Genomic DNA, 19768 nt, shown 5'->3' on the forward strand with positions numbered 1-19768 from the left:
AGTATGTTGCAACTGGTACGTATAATGCTATCATGTATAGTTACTATCACTAAAAGACCGTGGAACAGCAAAGTATGACTATATATATATATATATATATATATATATATATATATATATACTGTGTGTGTGTGTGTGTGTGTGTATATATATATATATATATATATATATTTACATATGACTCATAAGACACTTCTGGAGTATGTAGAATATCCACGTATAAAAAGGGAAGTATTAAAAGGAATAGAATTCCTAAAAATTATACATGACTTTTTTTGTCTCACTCGTTTTTATACCTTATATATAAGTTAGTAATACCAAAAGAATGCTAACACAGACTGTAGGTATGAAAAGACTACAAAGCTATATAGAGGCTATATAGAAATATTGAACACAGGGGTACAAGTAAAATATGTAGAAAATTAAAAAGATGGCACTGAAAACATGTGCAAGCAAAAACAATATGAACTGCCAACATGGGCAAACTACAACATTGATATAAATTCACATTGGTAAGCGGATGGAATATATGTAGAGGTAATGCGAGATTTATATGACGATGGAGACTGGCCTACCTTCCAAGTAGATACCAGCATGTGAGGGCCAATCCAGCATCTGTATGACGGAGCTGTGTGATACTATGTGGTATTGCGTCATAGAGGTCTTGAAGACCGGTACGTGTGTTGACGCTGTACACATACATCATGCTTACTTTGAATAATATCCCATCATCAGCTATAAGTAGTTACAAGTTCAGAGAATCCTGTCAGTCCCGTATATGGAGATTATTAGACCCCTTTAACCCCCCTGCATTGCAAAACTATGCCATTTGTATTACAGGCTTCGTTAAGCCTGGGAGCCTTCTATAGTCCCTCAACTGTAATGACAATGGATCACTGGACCCGGATGTCGTTCCTGGGCCTGGCGATTCACGGCAAAATAGTTCCTCGGTCAGGTTTAACCAAAGTGTTTTGGAAGTTACTACCAATGTTCACATGCTTGGTTGAGCTTATGTGTTGGTGGATGACACCGAACACATGTGGACATCCAGTTCTGAGAATCTGGGGCTAACATTCATTCACCATAGGATTTGATGTGGACGTTATGCACTGCCTGATCATGGCCAATAATTAGTGGATGGCTTGATCCTCCATTATTCACCCTACCTATCCAGCTATACATTAAGTCTGCATTTATTTATTATAGTCATATACCTTATGGTTTTGTTGTAGTGCATATTGAAAGTTGAGTTGTTTTTTTTTTTTTTTTTTTTTTTTTTTTCTAAAATAGAGGAATTCATCTTTATTTCATTGACTGGCACGTGGCCTTAGCCTTAAAGACTTTGTACATATTTATATGGTTATGATAATACTTAAAAGCTGTTGTTCACTCTGGAAAAACATTGTTTTTGTAATTTTTAATATAACATAGACTACAGATTGGGTCACCTGTAGTATAAGGTCAGTAAACTGTTACCTGGTATGTTCTTCTTTTTTTTTTCTTTTTTTTTTCCTTTTTCCATTTTATGAGGTATCATTGTCAGCAAAATCAATACAGATAAAAATCAGTGTTCTTATTCTAGGGAATTGTCCTTAGTTCTACCCAGTGTAACTAACTATGTAAATACTTCTAATTTAGAATAGACGTGAGCTTGTGGCTGTATTGAGAAAGTTGTTGACCCAAGTGTGCGTGCTCACTGATCTGGATAAGCGCTCTTTGTATTGCCCTGGTGAACGTACATAATATGTCCTTATATGTAACCTGCTGTACTTGTTCAGGCTCTTGTAAACAGCTCGGCTGGTGTGAACTCTCCGTGTACTTCCTGTTCTCCTGGAAGCTGGCTTTCCTAGAATTGCTTTGTTATGAGCAGTGCTCTGCTGACAGGGAGGGACTTAGTCCTGCTGATTTACAGGCACTGCTTTACTTTGCCTCTGTATGCTATAGAAGAATCCACAGCAGGGACTTCTTCTACCCTGGCTCAGATAAAAGCATTTTGTACACTTTGAGCGGAAGAAATTGATTTTATATCCATTAGTTTTAACACTCCAGTCATTTTATTATTGTTTGGCTGTTCTTGTAGTGCAATGGTTCAGATAACCCAGAGGCCAATACACAGGGATTTATTCCCACTGTTCATGCTTTTTGACTATAGGCAGAATCAGCCTCAAACATCACCACGCAGTGAGACGGCACCCATACCTGTCCCAACTCAGCTACGGAACTACCAGCGAATTGAGCAGAATCTCTCATCTACTGCTAGTCCAACATCTAACCCACATGGGTCACCCAGGTATGCTCATATGTCCTTGTTACAATGTGTTAGAACAACTATCATGTTGATGCGTTGTTAAGAAGGTTGAATGCTTCTTGTATAATGGACATCATAGCCTGCCATTTATATTGGATGTGCTTGATCGTAGCTATAAGTTACAAATGTGTACTTATCATAGGTAGAAAACAGTGTGTTTTGACTGAGGGAAATGCTGAGAATCCTGTACATAGTACCTAAATGTTCAGAATTAATATATTGCTTCTATATAGACTATGTACGTAACACATTTATTTGAATAATCTATACGTTGTCCAGAGGTTTTTGGATAAATAGAATTACCTGGTCCTTATTCCGCAAAAGAAAGCTGCATTCTCAAATTGGATATCATAGTATTCAAAAATCATATGTCTCTATGCAAAATAGAATGACCGAGATTAAATATCTTTATTCTAAATCACTATTCAGCCACTATTCAGTTTCAACAATCCCTAAATATATGTACTTTTAGTGCTCTATTATTCCTACTTTTAGTGGGAGGCAGTGAAGAACACATTTTTGGTCAGCATGCTGAATAAACCTGTGTCTTACTGTGGCTTCAGTGGCATAATCACTGTTAAAACTAAGGCTCGTGCCTCATGACGATCTGCCCCATCATATGAGTCCATAAGCTGTCATGTGAAGTCCTGCTTAGCAAGTAGCAACTGAAAGGGACAAGCTGACATATGAATGAATGATTCCTGGTCTGAATCCTATTTTCCTCTTCTACAGATCTGGGGCAGTGAGGCGTTCTAATACCAGCCCCATGGGCTTCTTAAAGGTTGGATCTGGTTCTCCAAACTCGGCAGACATGGTGTCGGCTACTGGACGTCGTTTATCTACTGGCTCTTCTCGACCGTATTCTCCATTGGGTAATGTCCACTACTCATATGTAATAAATTTCTTTGGATAGTCTTAATTGACTAGAGTTACAGACAAGGCCAGTGAGATACTCCGAGCTTGAGGTTTATGTACGCTTTGTTGATGGTCATTTTATTCCTTCTGGGAACAAAATGACCATCAGAGACTTCTGTGAGGGCATATATCCTGTTAGTAGGCATACACCTATAAATATAGGCCTTATTTTGCTATACTCACTCTCAATGCTATCCCTGGGGCACAACAGACATACCACTGGTTGGTAGTCTTCTCTGTAGAGGCAGGACTCTGGAAGCAGGATTTTTCTCTCCACGTTTTTCGGGCAGAAATCTGCTGCGTCCGTGGGTAACCACTTTTTTTACGTGGATAGAATTTCTGTTTTTTGTGGCCTCAAGCGCACCCGAAGAATGGAGAACCGAGCACAGATGTTGACCTAGCGCAATTCATATTTTTAGACAGAAAAACAAAACTGTTACTGTATATCAGACACACATTCTTCTTATCATTATGTAAACAGCTGAATAATATGGACTGCTACATATTAGTAAGCAACAAGGAAGCCTTGTCCTTAAACTGTTCATACAACTCTGAACAAACAGCATGTACAATTCCTAAAAGTCATGGCAGTCTTCATTTAAGTAAGCTGTGCTCTGTTTTATTGTACAGTGGGAACCATTCCAGAGCAGATTGGACATTGTTGTTGTGGTCATGCTCAAGGCCACGAGTCCAGAAGTAGAAGCTCTTCAGGAGGTAGGTCTGCAGATAATCCTCACATGCACCAATAGAAAACATTACAATTGCATTGGTTTGGCACTTGTAATCACAAATATAGTTTTAGAATACACTACATAAATTGGATTATATTTCCAGTAGATAATGTGAAAACATGAAATATTATATGACTTCTTTTATTGGAGTGATTAGTGACTGTCCATTTACAGAAAATGATTGAGTCATCCTTGGATACATCCTATTCATACCAATAAAATTGCTAATATAAAGCTAAACCTTCCTTCATATAATGTATTCCTAGGAAGACAGAGTTTCTTACTGGGGATATTGTTGAGGTCCATTACTAGATTCTATCCTAACCTGTCAGCTGACAAGCTGTTTTTTGGCAGCCTGTTGTCTAGCAGTGGACTCTTGAGGAAACTGTATTAAAATTCAACCTAAAATTGCATATCATATAAAATTGAATATCAATGTAGACTCTTCTGCAAGTAATATAATTGTAAGTGTACTATAGAGAGCTGCTGTTCACTTATGGAAATGTGACTGCATAGCCTTAGCAGGCCTTATACCAAGCTGTAAATATGTGACGCTGGGGAAAAATCACTTAGGGTGAACTATGCCTGACTCACCTGAGCAAACTTATTACTTGTTGTTGTGTTACTATGGAAAATGAAGAGGAAGTTAAGGTGAACGTCCTCGCTGTAGTCCCAAAGTCTTAGAAATAACTTTGTAATCTTTTCCAGACTGATGGACATCAATACCTTTGTTTTTCTCCTGTTCAGAGCGTAATGTCTTGCTTTTTGAGATTTTTGGCCTACTTCATGTTGTCAACCGCTATTTGTATTTATTCATGTTATCATTGTCTGCAATACTGATTTGTTTGATAACGTGAAACATTTAAGTGTGACAATTTCTTAGGGGGCAAATACTTTTTCACAGCGCTGTAAAAATAATAGTTGATCTTTATGCCAGTCTTCTTAAAAATATTCATAAGGTGCTTTCAGATCATTTAATAAACCCTCTGTGCAAAATATACACTCAAGGAGATAGCGTATTGCACAAGAATTCAGTGATTGAGAGAATACATGTGTCTAAAGCCCCCTCAGGCCTGTGCCCTATTCTTTCAATAAGTTTAAGGTTCACAGAGTGCATACATAAAAGCTTATTTTACTTTTTTTTTTTTTTTTTTTGTCTGTTCAGGATCCCCAGTGCCACAGTCTCAGTCACCTCAGTGTTTACTAGGTGGAAGGCTGCCAAGTGCACCGACCCTCACAGACATCTACCAGAACAAACAGAAGCTACGGAAGCAACATTCGGACCCTGTCTGCCCCTCATATGCTGGACATGGTTTTAGCCATTCTCCACAACCAACACGGCCTGTCAGTCTTGGAGCATCTCCTACAAAACACATGGGATCATCACCAAGAAGTTCAGAATGGCTCTATAAGAGCCCTTTACCGACCATCATAGGATCCCCCACCAAGGTTTGTTATGGTATATCTCCCACATATCAACTCCTCAAAGTGATAGTTCAGCTTAGCTGAGGACTGTTGCTTCTCCACTGAACAATGATGTCACATTCATTCATCATGTGGCCTGTGTTCAGCGCTGCACCCCTGTACAATCTACAATGCTGTTCTTGGTATTCATTGAACAGGTCGTGCCTCTCACGTGTATGCTGCGGTCTCTTTAAACAGCTGATCAGTGGGGTTCCTGGGTATCTGGCCACTGATCTGATATTGACAACCTATTCTTAGAATAGGTCATCTGTATTACAATCCCATAAAACCTCTTTAACGTAAGTTTTAATTGTATTTGGTTTCCAGGCCACTGCTCCATTCAAGATTCCTAAAACACAAGCCTCATCAAATCTTCCTGCTTTGGTTACTCGTCAGGGACCTGTAGACACCTTAGTACATGTCAAAGACTTGTTGGAACCAAGGGATTGCTCTCATTTCCATTGCCCACATGGGAGTGAAAAGACAGGCACTGCAGAGCATGGCAAATCTGCTTTTGGAAGGTAAGATCACGTGTAAAAAAATTTAAAAAAAAATTTGCAAAAATAAAATCTAAACCTCATGTGTAAACAAGAGATCTACAAACATGAATTTGGCCTAGCTATAAAAGTATCAAGATCCCATGCGCCTGAATTTAAAAGTTGCTAACTGCCATCTAGTGGACATTACTGAGATAGCAATGTTTTATTTTGTATAAGGCATTCAATTGTTTTGATTTTTTTTTTTTAAAACTAGGAAACGTCCACAAAGTTAAGCATTGGTGAAGGAACATGTATGTGCATGTTTTCCATGTGAACAAGAATAAACAATGCATTTCTCCTTTACAGGTCTGTGAGTGCTGGGAAACTCTCAGATCAGACCAGCCGAACTATTCTAGGGGGGCAGCATTACCAGGGCAGCACAGACAGCCTGAACTCTGAGCGTCCCATGGATACAGGTATGGCTATTCATATGCCAAACATTTACTTTTCGTCTTATTCTGAAATGTGTCCAGTATGAATTGCATTGTAGATATGTAGCTTTCTTTCATGTTAAATCTGTTCTTATAGTATGCATTTCTTTTCAGTCCCTTCTGGTGCTACAGGTAGTGTCCTCACAGTGCCTGCATTGGCAAATCGAGCCGTGATGTTTACTGTTGGATCTCCCCCCAGCAGCGCCACCCCACCCACATGTACTCACATGATGATGAGGGCTCGAGCTACATCAGGTAGGACCTGCATCATTCTTTTTTCCTGATATCCAGGTAGAACATGTGTGGCATATCTGCAAGAGTATGCTTTTGGTTGTCTGAGCTAAGGCAGATGAAAGGTGTTTTCCTAAATCATATTGTTTTCTTCTGGGATAGGTGATAACTTTATGATGTTGTTGGAATCCTTACCAACCACTTGATGAAGGGGATCCTGTGTCCCTTGTTCTTCCTTGCTCTATAACAGCCATGAGGAGAATTTAGAATAATCTAGTGGTTGAGTATAGATACTCCAACTATATTCAGCAGCTATGGGGCTGACTGAACAAGCAAAGAAGAGTATTCAGCCACCTCTCTTAGTCCCACAGACTTCGAATGGAGTAACACCGCTCGTGCTTAACTGCGGCTCCATTCAAAGATTTGGGACGCCTGGTTAGTGTTTGTACCCATCACCAACAATTGTACATTTTGTGATTAGGCGATGATATGTATAGGAAAGTATACTTGGAAGTATGTGTTTTTTGTGGCACATTTTCAAGCATAAAAATGTGTAAGGTAACTCTCTGAAATCTAGTTATTTTCATAGTTATAAAATTAGCACTAATGCACGGCCTTAAATCACATTTATAGTTGCCCGCACATTATGCATTCGTAATGATGTCAGATACTTTAATTTGTTTTACTAGTATTTCTGTCATTACTAATACATACTGTTTTATTTTTGTTCACAGTTGGTTCAAACAGCTCTGGTGGCTCGCTCTGTTCTACTAGTGGCCGAGTGTACATGGGATCCCCCTCTGGAATTCATATGGGCTCCTCTCCTCCTGGAGCAGATGCAGCGCCAACTCTAAAATACATGTCTTATGGTACATCACCACCTAGTCTGGAAGATTTTATACAGTTTGAGGCCCCTGAACTGCCTGAGGAAACTCTCATGGAGGTAAGTATTAAAGCTGATGCTACTAGTATGGTAATATGACATCCTCAACTAGAAATTGATCAGAGTAGGAGACTACATTTGGTATTAAAGACTATGGTTCCACAGCAGCACCTGCAAATCACAATAAAAACGTGGCATTGCCGCAACTTGTCAGTGTTTCCCCGTATGAGAAAATAAACTCTACAACTTTTTTTTTCATGTAGGGAAACATTCAGGTTGTAGCTATGTGGATTTTGTTGTGGATTTCATCCCTCTTAAAAAAAATAAATAAATAAAAATAAAATGGCACTGCATTAAGCTGTGGATTTTTTTTACATGCATATCTGTGCAAAGGCCTTAGAGTGCATTTGCATTCAGGTGGTAAAGAGTTAATCATTTTGAGGAATGCAGAAAACAATGGACATTCTCTGGTAAACTGTTGTGATGGGGCCTGAGACTGAAAAATAGGAAATTGCAGCATATGTAGCACTTCAGGCATGTAGTGATTTATGTATTTGTGTCATTTGTTTCTAGAGGGAACACACTGAAACGCTGCAACACCTTAACCTGATGCTGGCCTTCACGGAATGTGTCATGGAGCTGACCGCAAGTCGTAGTGGAAATGCTGATCTCTGCACCTCTGCTATGTCCCTTTACCAGATACAGGAAAGTGTGGTGGTAGATCAGATAAGTCAGCTGAGCAAAGAGTGGGGGTAAGTGAAATAGAAGTGTCTGTGTTTAATACCAGATACAAAATGTAATGGCTGGGCAAGTGCTCTAACATCTCAGGGTCTTCTAACCTTGGTAATGGGAGATGTTTGATTTGTAACCCTGCGTAGTCCATCTGGTGGCTACAACATGATCTATGTACCTTGCGAACTAATGAGGGCATTAATTGACCTCACTGCTATTGTTTTCTTAGACAAGTGGAACAGCTGGTACTGTACATGAAAGCCGCTCAGTTTCTGGCATCCTCCCTACAGCTTGCCAAATCACAGATCAAATCAGCAAAGCTGATCCCTTCAAGTACTGTAAAACGAGGTAAAATGTTGTTCCTACACACAAGGTTTATTTACAAGTACGATCGTAAAAACCAGAGTCACTGACCCTTTAAACGTATTGTTATAGTTGTGAAGAGCATGAACGACCGGTATAAGTTCTGCATCAGCATGTGCAAGAAACTGACTGAGCAGCTCAATCGCTTTTTCTCAGACAAACAAAGATTTGTGGATGAGATCAACAGTGTCACGGCCGAAAAATTAATCTACAATTGTGCTGTGGAAATGGTAAGATGACTCTCAATATGGCAATACCAATAAGTGCTTTGATTTTATTATGTGGGATTTACGTTGACTGTTTTAATGCAAGAAAACAAAATTATATTGTATACAAGCAGCCATGTGTGCTGTCATTTATTACTCCTGATAAAGATGGGGATTTAATTAAAAAAAAATAGAAAATCAAGCTTCATGTGAACATGAAGACTTTCACCAAGTCTTAGTCTCATAGGTACTACATATTTCTTTATGATGATCTATCCTAATATACACCCAGCACTACCATTGCTCAGCTGTTCTCAAAAGCAGGCAGGCAGGCAGCTATAATCCCTGAGAACTAATAATAAAAAACTCATTTGGGGTATGAGGGTTATACCAGCAGAGCACAAGAAACAAAGTCTCTCATAAAAAGAAGGTCTAGTAGACAGATTTCAGGATTCTAGGACGCCATGGATAGATAAACTCTCTGGAAAGTCTCACCCCATTATCCCTCTGATTCCTGAGTGTCCCCTTGTATGCATTGGTTCTCCTCACCCAAGCAAGAATATAACTTACTACGTCTAGTCCTATTTCATATTCATGGCCCTCTATATCAGACATTTACCCGTTTGTGTGAGTACACAAGCAGAAGCTACATGCATTAATATGGCACTGTCCAGAGTTTTCTTCCTTAAATGCTGTTGTCACGGGCATTTACTCGCTCGTTTTATTTATTATGCCATGAGTCTATTTTGTGTTGTATACCAACACCACATCTGCATTCGAGGATTCCATTCCCCTCTCCAAGCAGAAAACACACGGACCCCATTATAGTCTATGAGGTCCGTGGGTTTCCTAAGGTAACCACTTTTGTATGCGGATTAGGTTTCCGTTCGGGGGTCCCCAAGCAGACCCAAACCCATGCGTAGATGTGAATCAAGCCTAACACAAAATAAATAGTACTACATTATATTATATAAGTTACTGAAAATGAGTAACTGTTTTCCATATTTATTATCTAATGAACTTTTGTTGCTTATTGTTCTGCTTATTGTTGCCTAGCACATACATATGTTTCTGAGTATTGGTCTTGATGGGTTTTATTTTTTGCTTGTTCAAGGTTCAGTCCGCTGCCTTAGATGAAATGTTCCAGCAAACAGAAGACATTGCTTATCGCTACCACAAAGCAGCACTTCTTTTAGAAGGCCTAACAAAGATTCTACAGAGCCCTGCAGATATTGATAATGTCCATAAATGTAAGATACATGGAGTGGGAGAAATGGATACTAGTATCATATGTTTATGCAGTATGTAAATACATATCTGCTTTTGTATGCAAAATTCACTAAATTATTTAAAGCATACCTCATAGATGTGTAGTATATTTGTATATAAGAAACTTAACATCATATTTTATTAAGGATATCTGTTTCCTTCACCACTTATTAAGCTGCTCTCCCCCTTATCTTTACTCAAGCTGTTTGTTTACATAGAAATGTTTTTTCATCCAGCCTTAGGTCTAGGCCCACATTGTGGAAACAATGCTTTTTTAGCTTTGTTAGCTTTTGCTTCAGTTTTTTTAACCAAAGTTAGGAGTGGATTGAGCAGTAGGTAGAACTATAAGAACTACCTATATCTTTTCCCACTCCTTTTGTAGTCATTCTTAGCTTTGGCTCAAAAAACACAGGAAAATTTGCAACAAAAAAAAGCTGCGTTTCCGCACTGTGGGGCCTCAAACACAAAATGTGTGGCCTTAAATACGAACTATAACTATAAAAGGCCATGAAATCTGACGGAAATTATAGTGAAAATATGATTAATGTTGTTAGAAAGTAAATAGAAAGCTGACCCAAGTATGTACAGTCCTTTACCAGTTATGTTTGAAGTGTTCAGTATCTGAATTTATTGTCACTGACGGGTAAATTACTCACGTATCAACTAAATCACTGCAGGAGTAAACAAAAATCTAAAACATAACTTTTAATGTTGCTCATTAAAATTGGCCCATTATTAATAAATCATGACTCATTAAAAACTGTAGAAAAAACCTCACTGTTATGTTTTAGATTTTTGCTTACTCCTGCAGTGATTTAGTATCTGAATTTAGCTTTTTCTTTGTTAGATTAATTTAACACATAAAGTAAAAGGAAAATGTTTGTTTTGGTACCGTGTTAGCCAGTGGTTATAAAATATAAAAAACAAAAAAGAAGAAGCTCAGAGGAAGCTTCGAAACGTCATATTCTGTCATCATTATGAGTTAGCCATTAAAAAAGGTATCACCTACTGAAGACTTGCAAAGTTTTTTTTGCTTTTTATATTTTAACACATTAGTAATAATAGAATATTTGAGAGAATTTTGTATTTGCCTGAAAACTGGTACCGTGTTAAATGCCTGTCTGGAATTGGTCTCCGCACTATTATTATTATTATTATTATTATTATTATTATTATTATTATTATTTATATAGCACCATTAATTCCATGGTGCTTTACATTTGTATGCATACAATACACAAAATATACAGGTAGTTATAATACTAACAATGACCGACTGGCACGGTGGGGTAGAGGGCCCTGCCCGCGAGGGCTTACCATCTATGAGGGAAGGGGGTAGAGACAGAAGGAGAGGGGGAGACTGTACAGATGGCGGTGTGGTGATAGTAGTGTTATTGGAGGTTGTAGGCCTTCCTGAAAAGGTGAGTCTTCAGGGCCTTCTTGAAGCCTGTGATTGTGGGGATCAGTCTTATGTGTCTTGGTAAGGAGTTCCAGAGTATGTGGAATGCACGAAAGAAATCTTGGAGTTGTGTGAGGAGCGGAGTAGGAGGTCGTTAGAGGATCTGAGGTTACGTGTGGGCAGATAGCGGGAGATTAGGTCAGAGATATATGGAGGAGCCAGGTTGTGGATGGCTTTGTATGTTAATATTAGTAGCTTGAACTCAATTCGCTGGGCTATGGGTAGCCAGTGGAGGGACTGGCAGAGGGGAGCAGCCGATGAAGATCGGGGGGAGAGGTGGATTAAACGAGCAGCGCAGTTTAGGGTGGACTGGAGGGGGTCGAGGGTGTTTGCTGGGAGTCCATGGAGAAGGGTGTTGCAGTAGTCTAGGCGGGAGATTATGAGGGCCTGGACGAGCATCTTGGTAGTTTCAGGGGTGAGGAAGGAGTGGATTCGATGGATGTTCTTGAGCTGGAGGCGACAGGAGGTGTTGAGGGTTTGAATATGTGGCTTGAAGGATAAGTCAGAGTCCAGGGTTACCCCAAGACATCGGGCCTGTGGGACAGGGGTAAGTGGGGTTCCGTTAACTTTGATAGATGAGTAGGAGTTCCTTGTGTCTATAGTGTTACTAATGTAGCTACATCATACACTTATGTGCTTTGTGCAGTTTTTATTGTTCTGATTGTTTCCTAAACTTTTCCTGCCTCTTCTCTTCCAGATAAAGCCAGTGTGGAAGGAAGACTATCTGCACTTTATGGAGCCGTAGCTGTGTATGAATAGTACTGGTATCCACTGGACTGCTGAAGAGCAAACCAAGGGACCACTGTATTGTAGTTCTCTGTAAATGTACATCTAATACGTGGAAACTAACCTCCATTGATGGCTTTCCAAGTTGAAATACGTCAAGGGACTGCAGGAAGGCTGCCTTATTTTATTTACACTCCTTGCAAAACTTGCCTTTCAACATACATGTAATATGGAAGAAAATTTTTATCCTTGGAAATGTATTTTCGCTAATAAACTATGGTTGCACCAGGAGACAGGGTGGAGGTGATGACACCAGTAGGCGTAACCTTCACAAGCAGCAACCCAGTATTCCAGTAGTGAAGTGTTCAATGTTTACCTACTCACACAGGGTTTCTGGTACAATGTCTGAACCCAGAGGATCCATCCAACGGAAATAAAAGAGAAGCACTTTATTTTGAGTAGGAACGGATGAAAAAAACAAACAAACTTGGCCATGCAGAGTCTTGGTTCATTTACGCTCCTTTTCATGTGGCTACTTGATGTTCTACTTTTAAACCAATTTATTTTGCACTAATTTCTTAAAACTGTAAATTATCTTGTATGGAACTCTTATCATTATGAAAAGGCACAATGGATTTACTGAAAAAAAAAAAGCTATCATTTCATTGTATGTATCAAAAAGTTGGAATTTAATATGTAGCTTCCTAAAAACTTTACAAACTGTAAAAAAAAGACTTGTGACCCTTTTGTATCTATTTGTCTAATACTTGATTACTAATATGTTTGTTTTCAATAATGTTTTATTTTGTTGGTATTTGCTTTCTATACAGGTGTTGTGTGTTGCATATATATTGGTTTGTGCATGTGTTATGTGCTTACTAGTTCTCTAATCGGGTGTTATCCTACCAGACGTAAATTTGTTCCATGGACAGTGTTAGAAAAGGAAACCAGTGCTGTAATATAGACATGTGTGTGACTACTACTACTCTGTTAGATATTAATAGACAGTAGCTTCTATCCGAAAACTATACCCCTAAGTCTGTAGTGTGGCCTGCAAATATTAGGGTGCAGCTCACATGTCTGAACAGTAGATGGCGCAGTAAGAGCAGTTCACAGCTATGGCACCAAAGGTTAGTAGACAAAACTACTGTGTGACCTGTATGACTAGCGTTATGGTCACTAGGCCAGTACTTGGTAAAGGGTTTTTTTTTTTTTATTATTTGAAGAACAGTGGTGCCACTAATTTTGTGTCTACAATGCCACTTTTTATTTTTTTTATGTCACAGTTCACAGCCATTTTGGATACGCCTCTGTCATCTTCCATTAATGAAACTGCAATAGCAAAAAATGGTCACACCTAAGTCCAAGTCCTTTCAAACGGACTCTTTCTTTACTTTTATATACATTTTCATAGTTTTAGTGCTATTGTAACAGTTCTAGGTTTATGCCGAATTTTCACCTATGAAAAAAAAAAACTAGAAAAACAAAAACCTTTATGCCAGCTTAAGCTTGTTGTTTTAGATGTTTAAGATTTTTTTGATTTTAAGATGTAAGCATTTATGTTCACTGTTTCGAATACATAGAAGTGGCGCAGTGGTCATATTTTAAGTTTTAGAAAGCATTTGGAGGTGATGATAAAATACCAGCGGCTTTACATGTGGTTATGATTTTTTTCATCTTTATATGTATATTACTTGGTCACTAAATTTAATGGAGGCATTTCATTGACCTGCTATGCAGATTGAAAATATGCATGCATGCTCCCTTGTGGAACAGATGCATGGCATATATGACGTAGGTCTCTGCTTGAGTAAAACAATGTGTTCACACCATGTGGTACAGAATACTATTTTGATATGTATGCAACCTCTTACTTTTTATGTTACAGGTTTCTACTATCAGTGTGCCACAATGAGTATTGGTATTAAAGCCCCTACTAAAAGCAGATTGACGTATTGCATGTACCCATTACATAATGGTTGTTACTACATAACAAGACTAATGTTCACTATTAAATACTTCAGGACAGTATGTGAGAAAACCTGAATCTGTTTCCAGCCAAATTTCAGTACAATTTCTTTTCCTAAATTCTGATGCTTGAACATTGTTTTAATAGCAGATATTGAGATGTCTGCTATTGATATTGTTGGTCATAAAGTAATACATACACCATGGCTGCCATACATTAATATTGTTTAAACGCACCATGTGTTTCATTTTACTTGACAGCCATTTTTATATTATTTATCTCAAATTCTGCCAATTAATTTGAAGTGTTTTTATTTATGTACCTGCTTGTGAAATATACAGATGCCTATCTGTGCATTTCTAGGTCTTTAATACCGTGTTTCTACCTCTCGTTTGTAAACTGCATGCATTATTCTTAAATCTAGATAACTCACAGAACCGTTGCAAAAATAGCCTTTTTATTATGGCTTGTATAAATGTATATTATGAGTAAATAAAACAAACAGGAAAAGTTTCTCTGGTTTCTTTGTCTTGCTAGGTTCCTTACTTATCGCTAGGAAATTAAGAATAATCCAGTCATTATAATTGTACCGTATATACTCGAGTATAAGCCTACTCGAATATAAGCCGAGGCCCCTAATTTTACCACAAAAAAACTGGGAAAACTTATTGACTCGAGTATAAGCCAAGGGGGGGGGAATGCAGCAGCTACTGGAAAATTTCAAAAATTAAAATGGTCGGAGTTTTTGGGTGCAGTAGTTGCTGGGGAAGGGGAGGGGGTGTTTTGGTTGTCTGTCTGCCACTTCCCTGAGCTTACTGTCCTTACTGGGTTTTTCCCCCCCCCACTTGGAATTCAGCCTGGCTGAATATAGGGTATCTGCAGTGCTCCTATTAACCCCTTTCCGACAGAACAGGAGCACTGCAGATACCCTATATTCAGTACACCGGGCACTTTCAGACACAGGGATACCTAATGTGTTTGTGTTTCACAGTCATTTTCAACTTTTATATGTATTCTAGGGAAAGGAGTGACTTAGAACTTTTATTTAATTTACTACTTCGTTATTTTTTTAAAGCTTCTTTTTTTTCCCACTATTTTATGGGAGGTTCTATACATTACCATTGCGGCTGGTCATAACCCCCCCCCCCCCCCCCCCCGAAAAAAAAAAAAATCTAATATAGATGTATGTATATATATTGACTCAAGTATAAGCCGAGGGGGGCTTTTTCAGCACAAAAACTGTGGGGGATGGGGCCCCACGTGGCAAAAACGCCATGGGAAAAACAATGGCATTTTATATTTCTTGCACAATGAATGGGAAATTTGCAGCATGTCAATTATACCTATGAAAACACTGGCCTATTTAAAAAAAAAAAAAAACACAGCCAACACCCGGCAGCCCAGTGGGCTCCCTCAGGAGCTTGGGGCCCTTTCCTGGGTTTGCTGGGTGCAGATACTGGCCCTGGTGCCATGTGGTAATGCTGCATTTTGAAGTTCACCATTTTAACTATTTACTGCCGAAGCCATTTTTTATTTAAGGTTTTGTTTTTTTTTTCTCTTTCATTGAGGCGAAATGGTGATATGAAATGTGATTGAGGCTTAATATTAAATGATTATGTGTATACTATTAGAAAGTCACCCTCACAAGCCCAATTAGAATAGTTGGGACTAACTTGTACATATTGAACAGTTGGCGAAAGGGTTTGACCAACATTCATCCGATGTGTATGGCCAGAATGAAGCTACAGTGAGGGCTCAGAGTATGTCATGTCACATGACTATTTGATCAGCTGCTAACCCTAGGCTGCAGTATATGTTAATAGAAAAAAATCACTGTCATACATTGCAGAATATATTTACTTCTTTTCTATTGGTTGTTCGACAGAAACATTGACCTATGCTTTGCGGTCTTTCAAATGAAATCAATATCTCAAGTTAAAAAACAGGATCGATTAAACAGGATAGATTGCACATAATGTCCTTAAATTGGCAATAGCTCTGATCTAAATATGCCATGTAAGCACTGTTCATACTAGTGAAAAGGCACCTAAAGTTGTTGTCTGACCATTCAATGTTTAATCATAGAAGATTGATGGCAAAAAATGACCACATCTATCCTGCTCTTATATTATCGCAATGCTATTTTAGAAAAGACATGTTTATTCCAGGCAAGCTTAAATTCACTTACTGTACGTTGAGAATATAATACTTAATGGGGCATATTTAACAATACCTTTGAACTTTGCACTGAATTTAAACTGCAAATATGGTTCATACGTTTAGACCTATTTATGAATTTGTCTGTCATATGGACCTTCATAAATAAGGAGTGTTTTTAGAAGCACCAACATTCTGATTCAAATGTCATTTACGGTGTCGAGCATCACCACGAGACAAATATTTAGCACATTCTTCAATTATATCTAAACCCCGGACTTTGTGTCTGGCCAAAAAAAAACAGTTTCCCCGCAGAGAGGCTGCATACCGACGCCGGCAGTTTGCTTTTAAAACCCATTCAAATGAATGTATTATGCCCCATAGTGGCCCCTGCACATACTATTATGCTCCATTATACTCTGGGGTATAATATTCAGAGACCAAGAGGGGATATCAACATTAAAAACCACTGTTACTTACCTCTCCCTGGCTCCGCTGCACTCCTTGGTGGTGTCGGCCATCTTAAATAAAGTCAGGGATGTCACACAAGTAGGCCCGAAGCCTGTCTGAACCCAGAGAGGTAAGTAACACTGTATTTTATGTTCCCTTATCTCTCGGGCCTCTGATCATTATACTCGGGGGTGGGAGTCTGAAAAGACCCCCCGAGTATAATAATAGTGTTTGTGGGGCCCGCAGCGTAACTCCAGTCAGTAACGGCCTATTAAGAAAAAAAAATGCAGCAGTAGTGGCTGTCGCCAGGTCCCTAATGTCCTGGGCCCTGTGGCTGCTGCTACCCCGGTAGTTAAGCCCCTGGGTACACATGGATGCAAAAGATTATGTAAATTTATCAAGACTTTAGGTATGGAGTTTGGTGTGGATTTTGATGTTTGAATGTAATTTTAGAAAAGTTTTTGTGTTGTTATTCCTCTGCAGTATGTCCCTCAGTGTCTTGTGTTTTAATATTTAATCTCTACATTTCATCACATCCTATCTCAATGGGAGAGAAATTTGGTATAGATTGCACTAGAAAGTATGCATAGCGATCAGTGATACTCTTAAAGGGCTCCCAAATGGCAAAGCCCTGAGCCCTGATGGCCTCACATACCTATATTATAAAACCTATGGCCCCGACCATCTCCCCCACATGCGCCGCCTCTTCACCTCATTTCTTGATGGTGACTCCATTCCCAATTCTATGCTTAACTCCCACATAACCCTGATTCCCAAACCTGATAAGGACCATCAAGACTGCTCTAACTACCGCCCCATTTCCTTGTTAAATACTGACTTAAAGCTTTTTACAAAAATTTTGGCTAACAGGCTAAACGCTTGGCTTCTGTCATTTTGATCCACAAAGACCAAGTGGGTTTTGTCCCTTGTCGTCAAGAGGGAGATAACACTAGGAGGGCTGTGAACTTGATGTGGCTAACTGTTTGGCTACCCCTGCACTCCTTTTGAGCCTTGATGCTGAAAAGGCTTTTGACCGTCTTGATTGGTCTTTTATGTCTGCCACTCTCACTAGGTTTGGGTTTTCAGGGGCCTTCCTCACGGCGGTTGGGGCTTTGTACTCATCCTCCTGCTGTGGTGAAGCTTCCTAACTCTACCTCATCCTTCTTCTTCTTCTTCATCATCATCATAAGAATCACTGGACGAGGAAGCAGAGTGATTATCTGGTGGCAGGTAGTCTTCATCAGACAAAGAAAGTTCACTTTCATCATCACTTTCAAAAATTATTGTTTTAATCTCTTGGACACTCATCAAGCCCTTGGTTGAAGAATGTACTCCAGGTAATTGAGTTTGCTTGTTAGTTTTATTTTATTCCATGTTAGACCAATATATCATATAAAAGGTGTAGCTATTGTAAGAAGAAAGAGCCAAGAGTAACGTTTCGGGCTTTGAGAGCTCTTCCTCAGGCATTTAGAATCCGAGTAAGAAGGTGTGATAGCTGCCGCATATCTAGCAAAAATATATTTTTCATGGGGCCCAGGAGAACTGGTCCTGGTAGGGAACCCAAGGATTGGGGGAGATGTATGTCTTCCCTTAGCAAGCTCTGGAGCGCTGTGCATCCTTTAAAACAAGCTTCTATTTAAATTGGTGGGTTCCAGTGAGCCACTAGTGGAATAAGTGCACCCATCTGCAAGCTAAGGAGAGTGCTACACATATGAATATTGGTTGAAGAATGTGCCATTGTTGACTTAGATGTAGGTAAACTAAAAGGAAAAAACAATGACCTGCGATGATGTCATGGCTATGTGACATTGGGAAGGAGGAATCAGTCTCCCTCCCAAGATCACATGGCTTTTATCACAGGTCTTTCTACACACAGGCATGAAATTACCTTTTTTTTCCCCAATAAACCATCATTTTAGCGCCAAATGTTTCATTTTCACAGGAGGATAAAAGCGAAAAAGATTCCCAAAGTTTGTTACACAATTTCTCCGGAATACGGGAATACCTCACATGCGATAGTAAACTGCTGTATGGGTATGGGCTCAGAATGGAAAGAGCCTTTGGAGGGCAGATTTGCCTGGAATAGTTTTCGGTGCCATGTCACATTTTCAGAGCCTCAATGTACCAGGACAATGGAAACCCCCAAAAGTGAAACGATAAGTGTCCACTTGCTTGTGGTCCAACTGTCAAGACAACCAACAATAAGGAAGACAGAGGACTAAAGGTCCCTGTAAAGCCCCTTTGTAAATGGAGAACCAGTGCACTTGTGTGACTGGCGCTCCATTTACTATTATGTGGCTGTTAGGACTATAAACTATGACAGTGCCCTCAGCCCTGTAGAAGTGAATGATGGAGTGATGGTCACGCAAGCGGACTGTGGGCTACATTCAGAAGTAGGCTTTAAGGGGATTTTCGGTTCCCCCTTTCTCCTGGCGGTCGAGTCCCAGTAATTGGATACTTACGCTCTGCACAGCTCCTTTGCAGGAAGGAGCTTCTGGAGTTGAGAGACATCTAAGGGCCCTTTCACATGGGTACAGAGGGGGCGGATTATGGCGCAGAATCCACGTCATAATCCGCCCCTCACAATGGTGATCTATGGAGACCGCTAGCGTCCGTCTTTCCATTAGCATTTTTTGCCACTAGCGGAAAAAAAAAGCGACATGACCTTTCTTGAGGCGGATTCCGCGTCAGGAATTCATTACAAGTGAACGGGAGGCAGAAACCGCGTCCAAAAACCGCCTGGCGTTTTCTGAAGTGGTTTTTACTAAAAACCGCTCCAAAAACGCCTCAAGGTCCAAAAACTGCTTCTTAATTAGGAAGCGTTTTTTTTCCGGACCAAATTATGCCACACGGTATTCACATGTGAACTAACCCTAACAATACAATATAGATGTATGCATGGACATTAACCCCTTCCTGACATCCGCCGTACTAG

The 19768-nt window shown here is 39.4% G+C and overlaps 1 protein-coding gene across 2 annotated transcripts in view; it reads left to right on the plus strand.

Moving 5' to 3' along the window:
- Window positions 1-14728, plus strand: part of ULK2 (unc-51 like autophagy activating kinase 2) — a 77514-nt gene extending 62786 nt beyond the window's left edge. For both annotated transcript variants that reach the window (XM_075264753.1, XM_075264754.1), the window contains 13 exons: window positions 2153-2290; window positions 3041-3180; window positions 3854-3937; window positions 5120-5403; window positions 5746-5939; window positions 6264-6373; window positions 6503-6643; window positions 7354-7562; window positions 8076-8254; window positions 8464-8582; window positions 8670-8827; window positions 9918-10053; window positions 12229-14728. In XM_075264753.1, coding sequence (XP_075120854.1) covers window positions 2153-2290; window positions 3041-3180; window positions 3854-3937; window positions 5120-5403; window positions 5746-5939; window positions 6264-6373; window positions 6503-6643; window positions 7354-7562; window positions 8076-8254; window positions 8464-8582; window positions 8670-8827; window positions 9918-10053; window positions 12229-12290 — 1954 coding nt within the window. In that variant the 3' untranslated portion in view covers window positions 12291-14728. The remainder of the gene's footprint in view (window positions 1-2152; window positions 2291-3040; window positions 3181-3853; window positions 3938-5119; window positions 5404-5745; window positions 5940-6263; window positions 6374-6502; window positions 6644-7353; window positions 7563-8075; window positions 8255-8463; window positions 8583-8669; window positions 8828-9917; window positions 10054-12228) is intronic.
- The last annotated feature ends 5040 nt before the right edge of the window (window positions 14729-19768 follow it).

This window comes from Leptodactylus fuscus, chromosome 2 (assembly GCF_031893055.1).
Source record: "Leptodactylus fuscus isolate aLepFus1 chromosome 2, aLepFus1.hap2, whole genome shotgun sequence".
NCBI lineage: Eukaryota > Metazoa > Chordata > Amphibia > Anura > Leptodactylidae > Leptodactylus > Leptodactylus fuscus.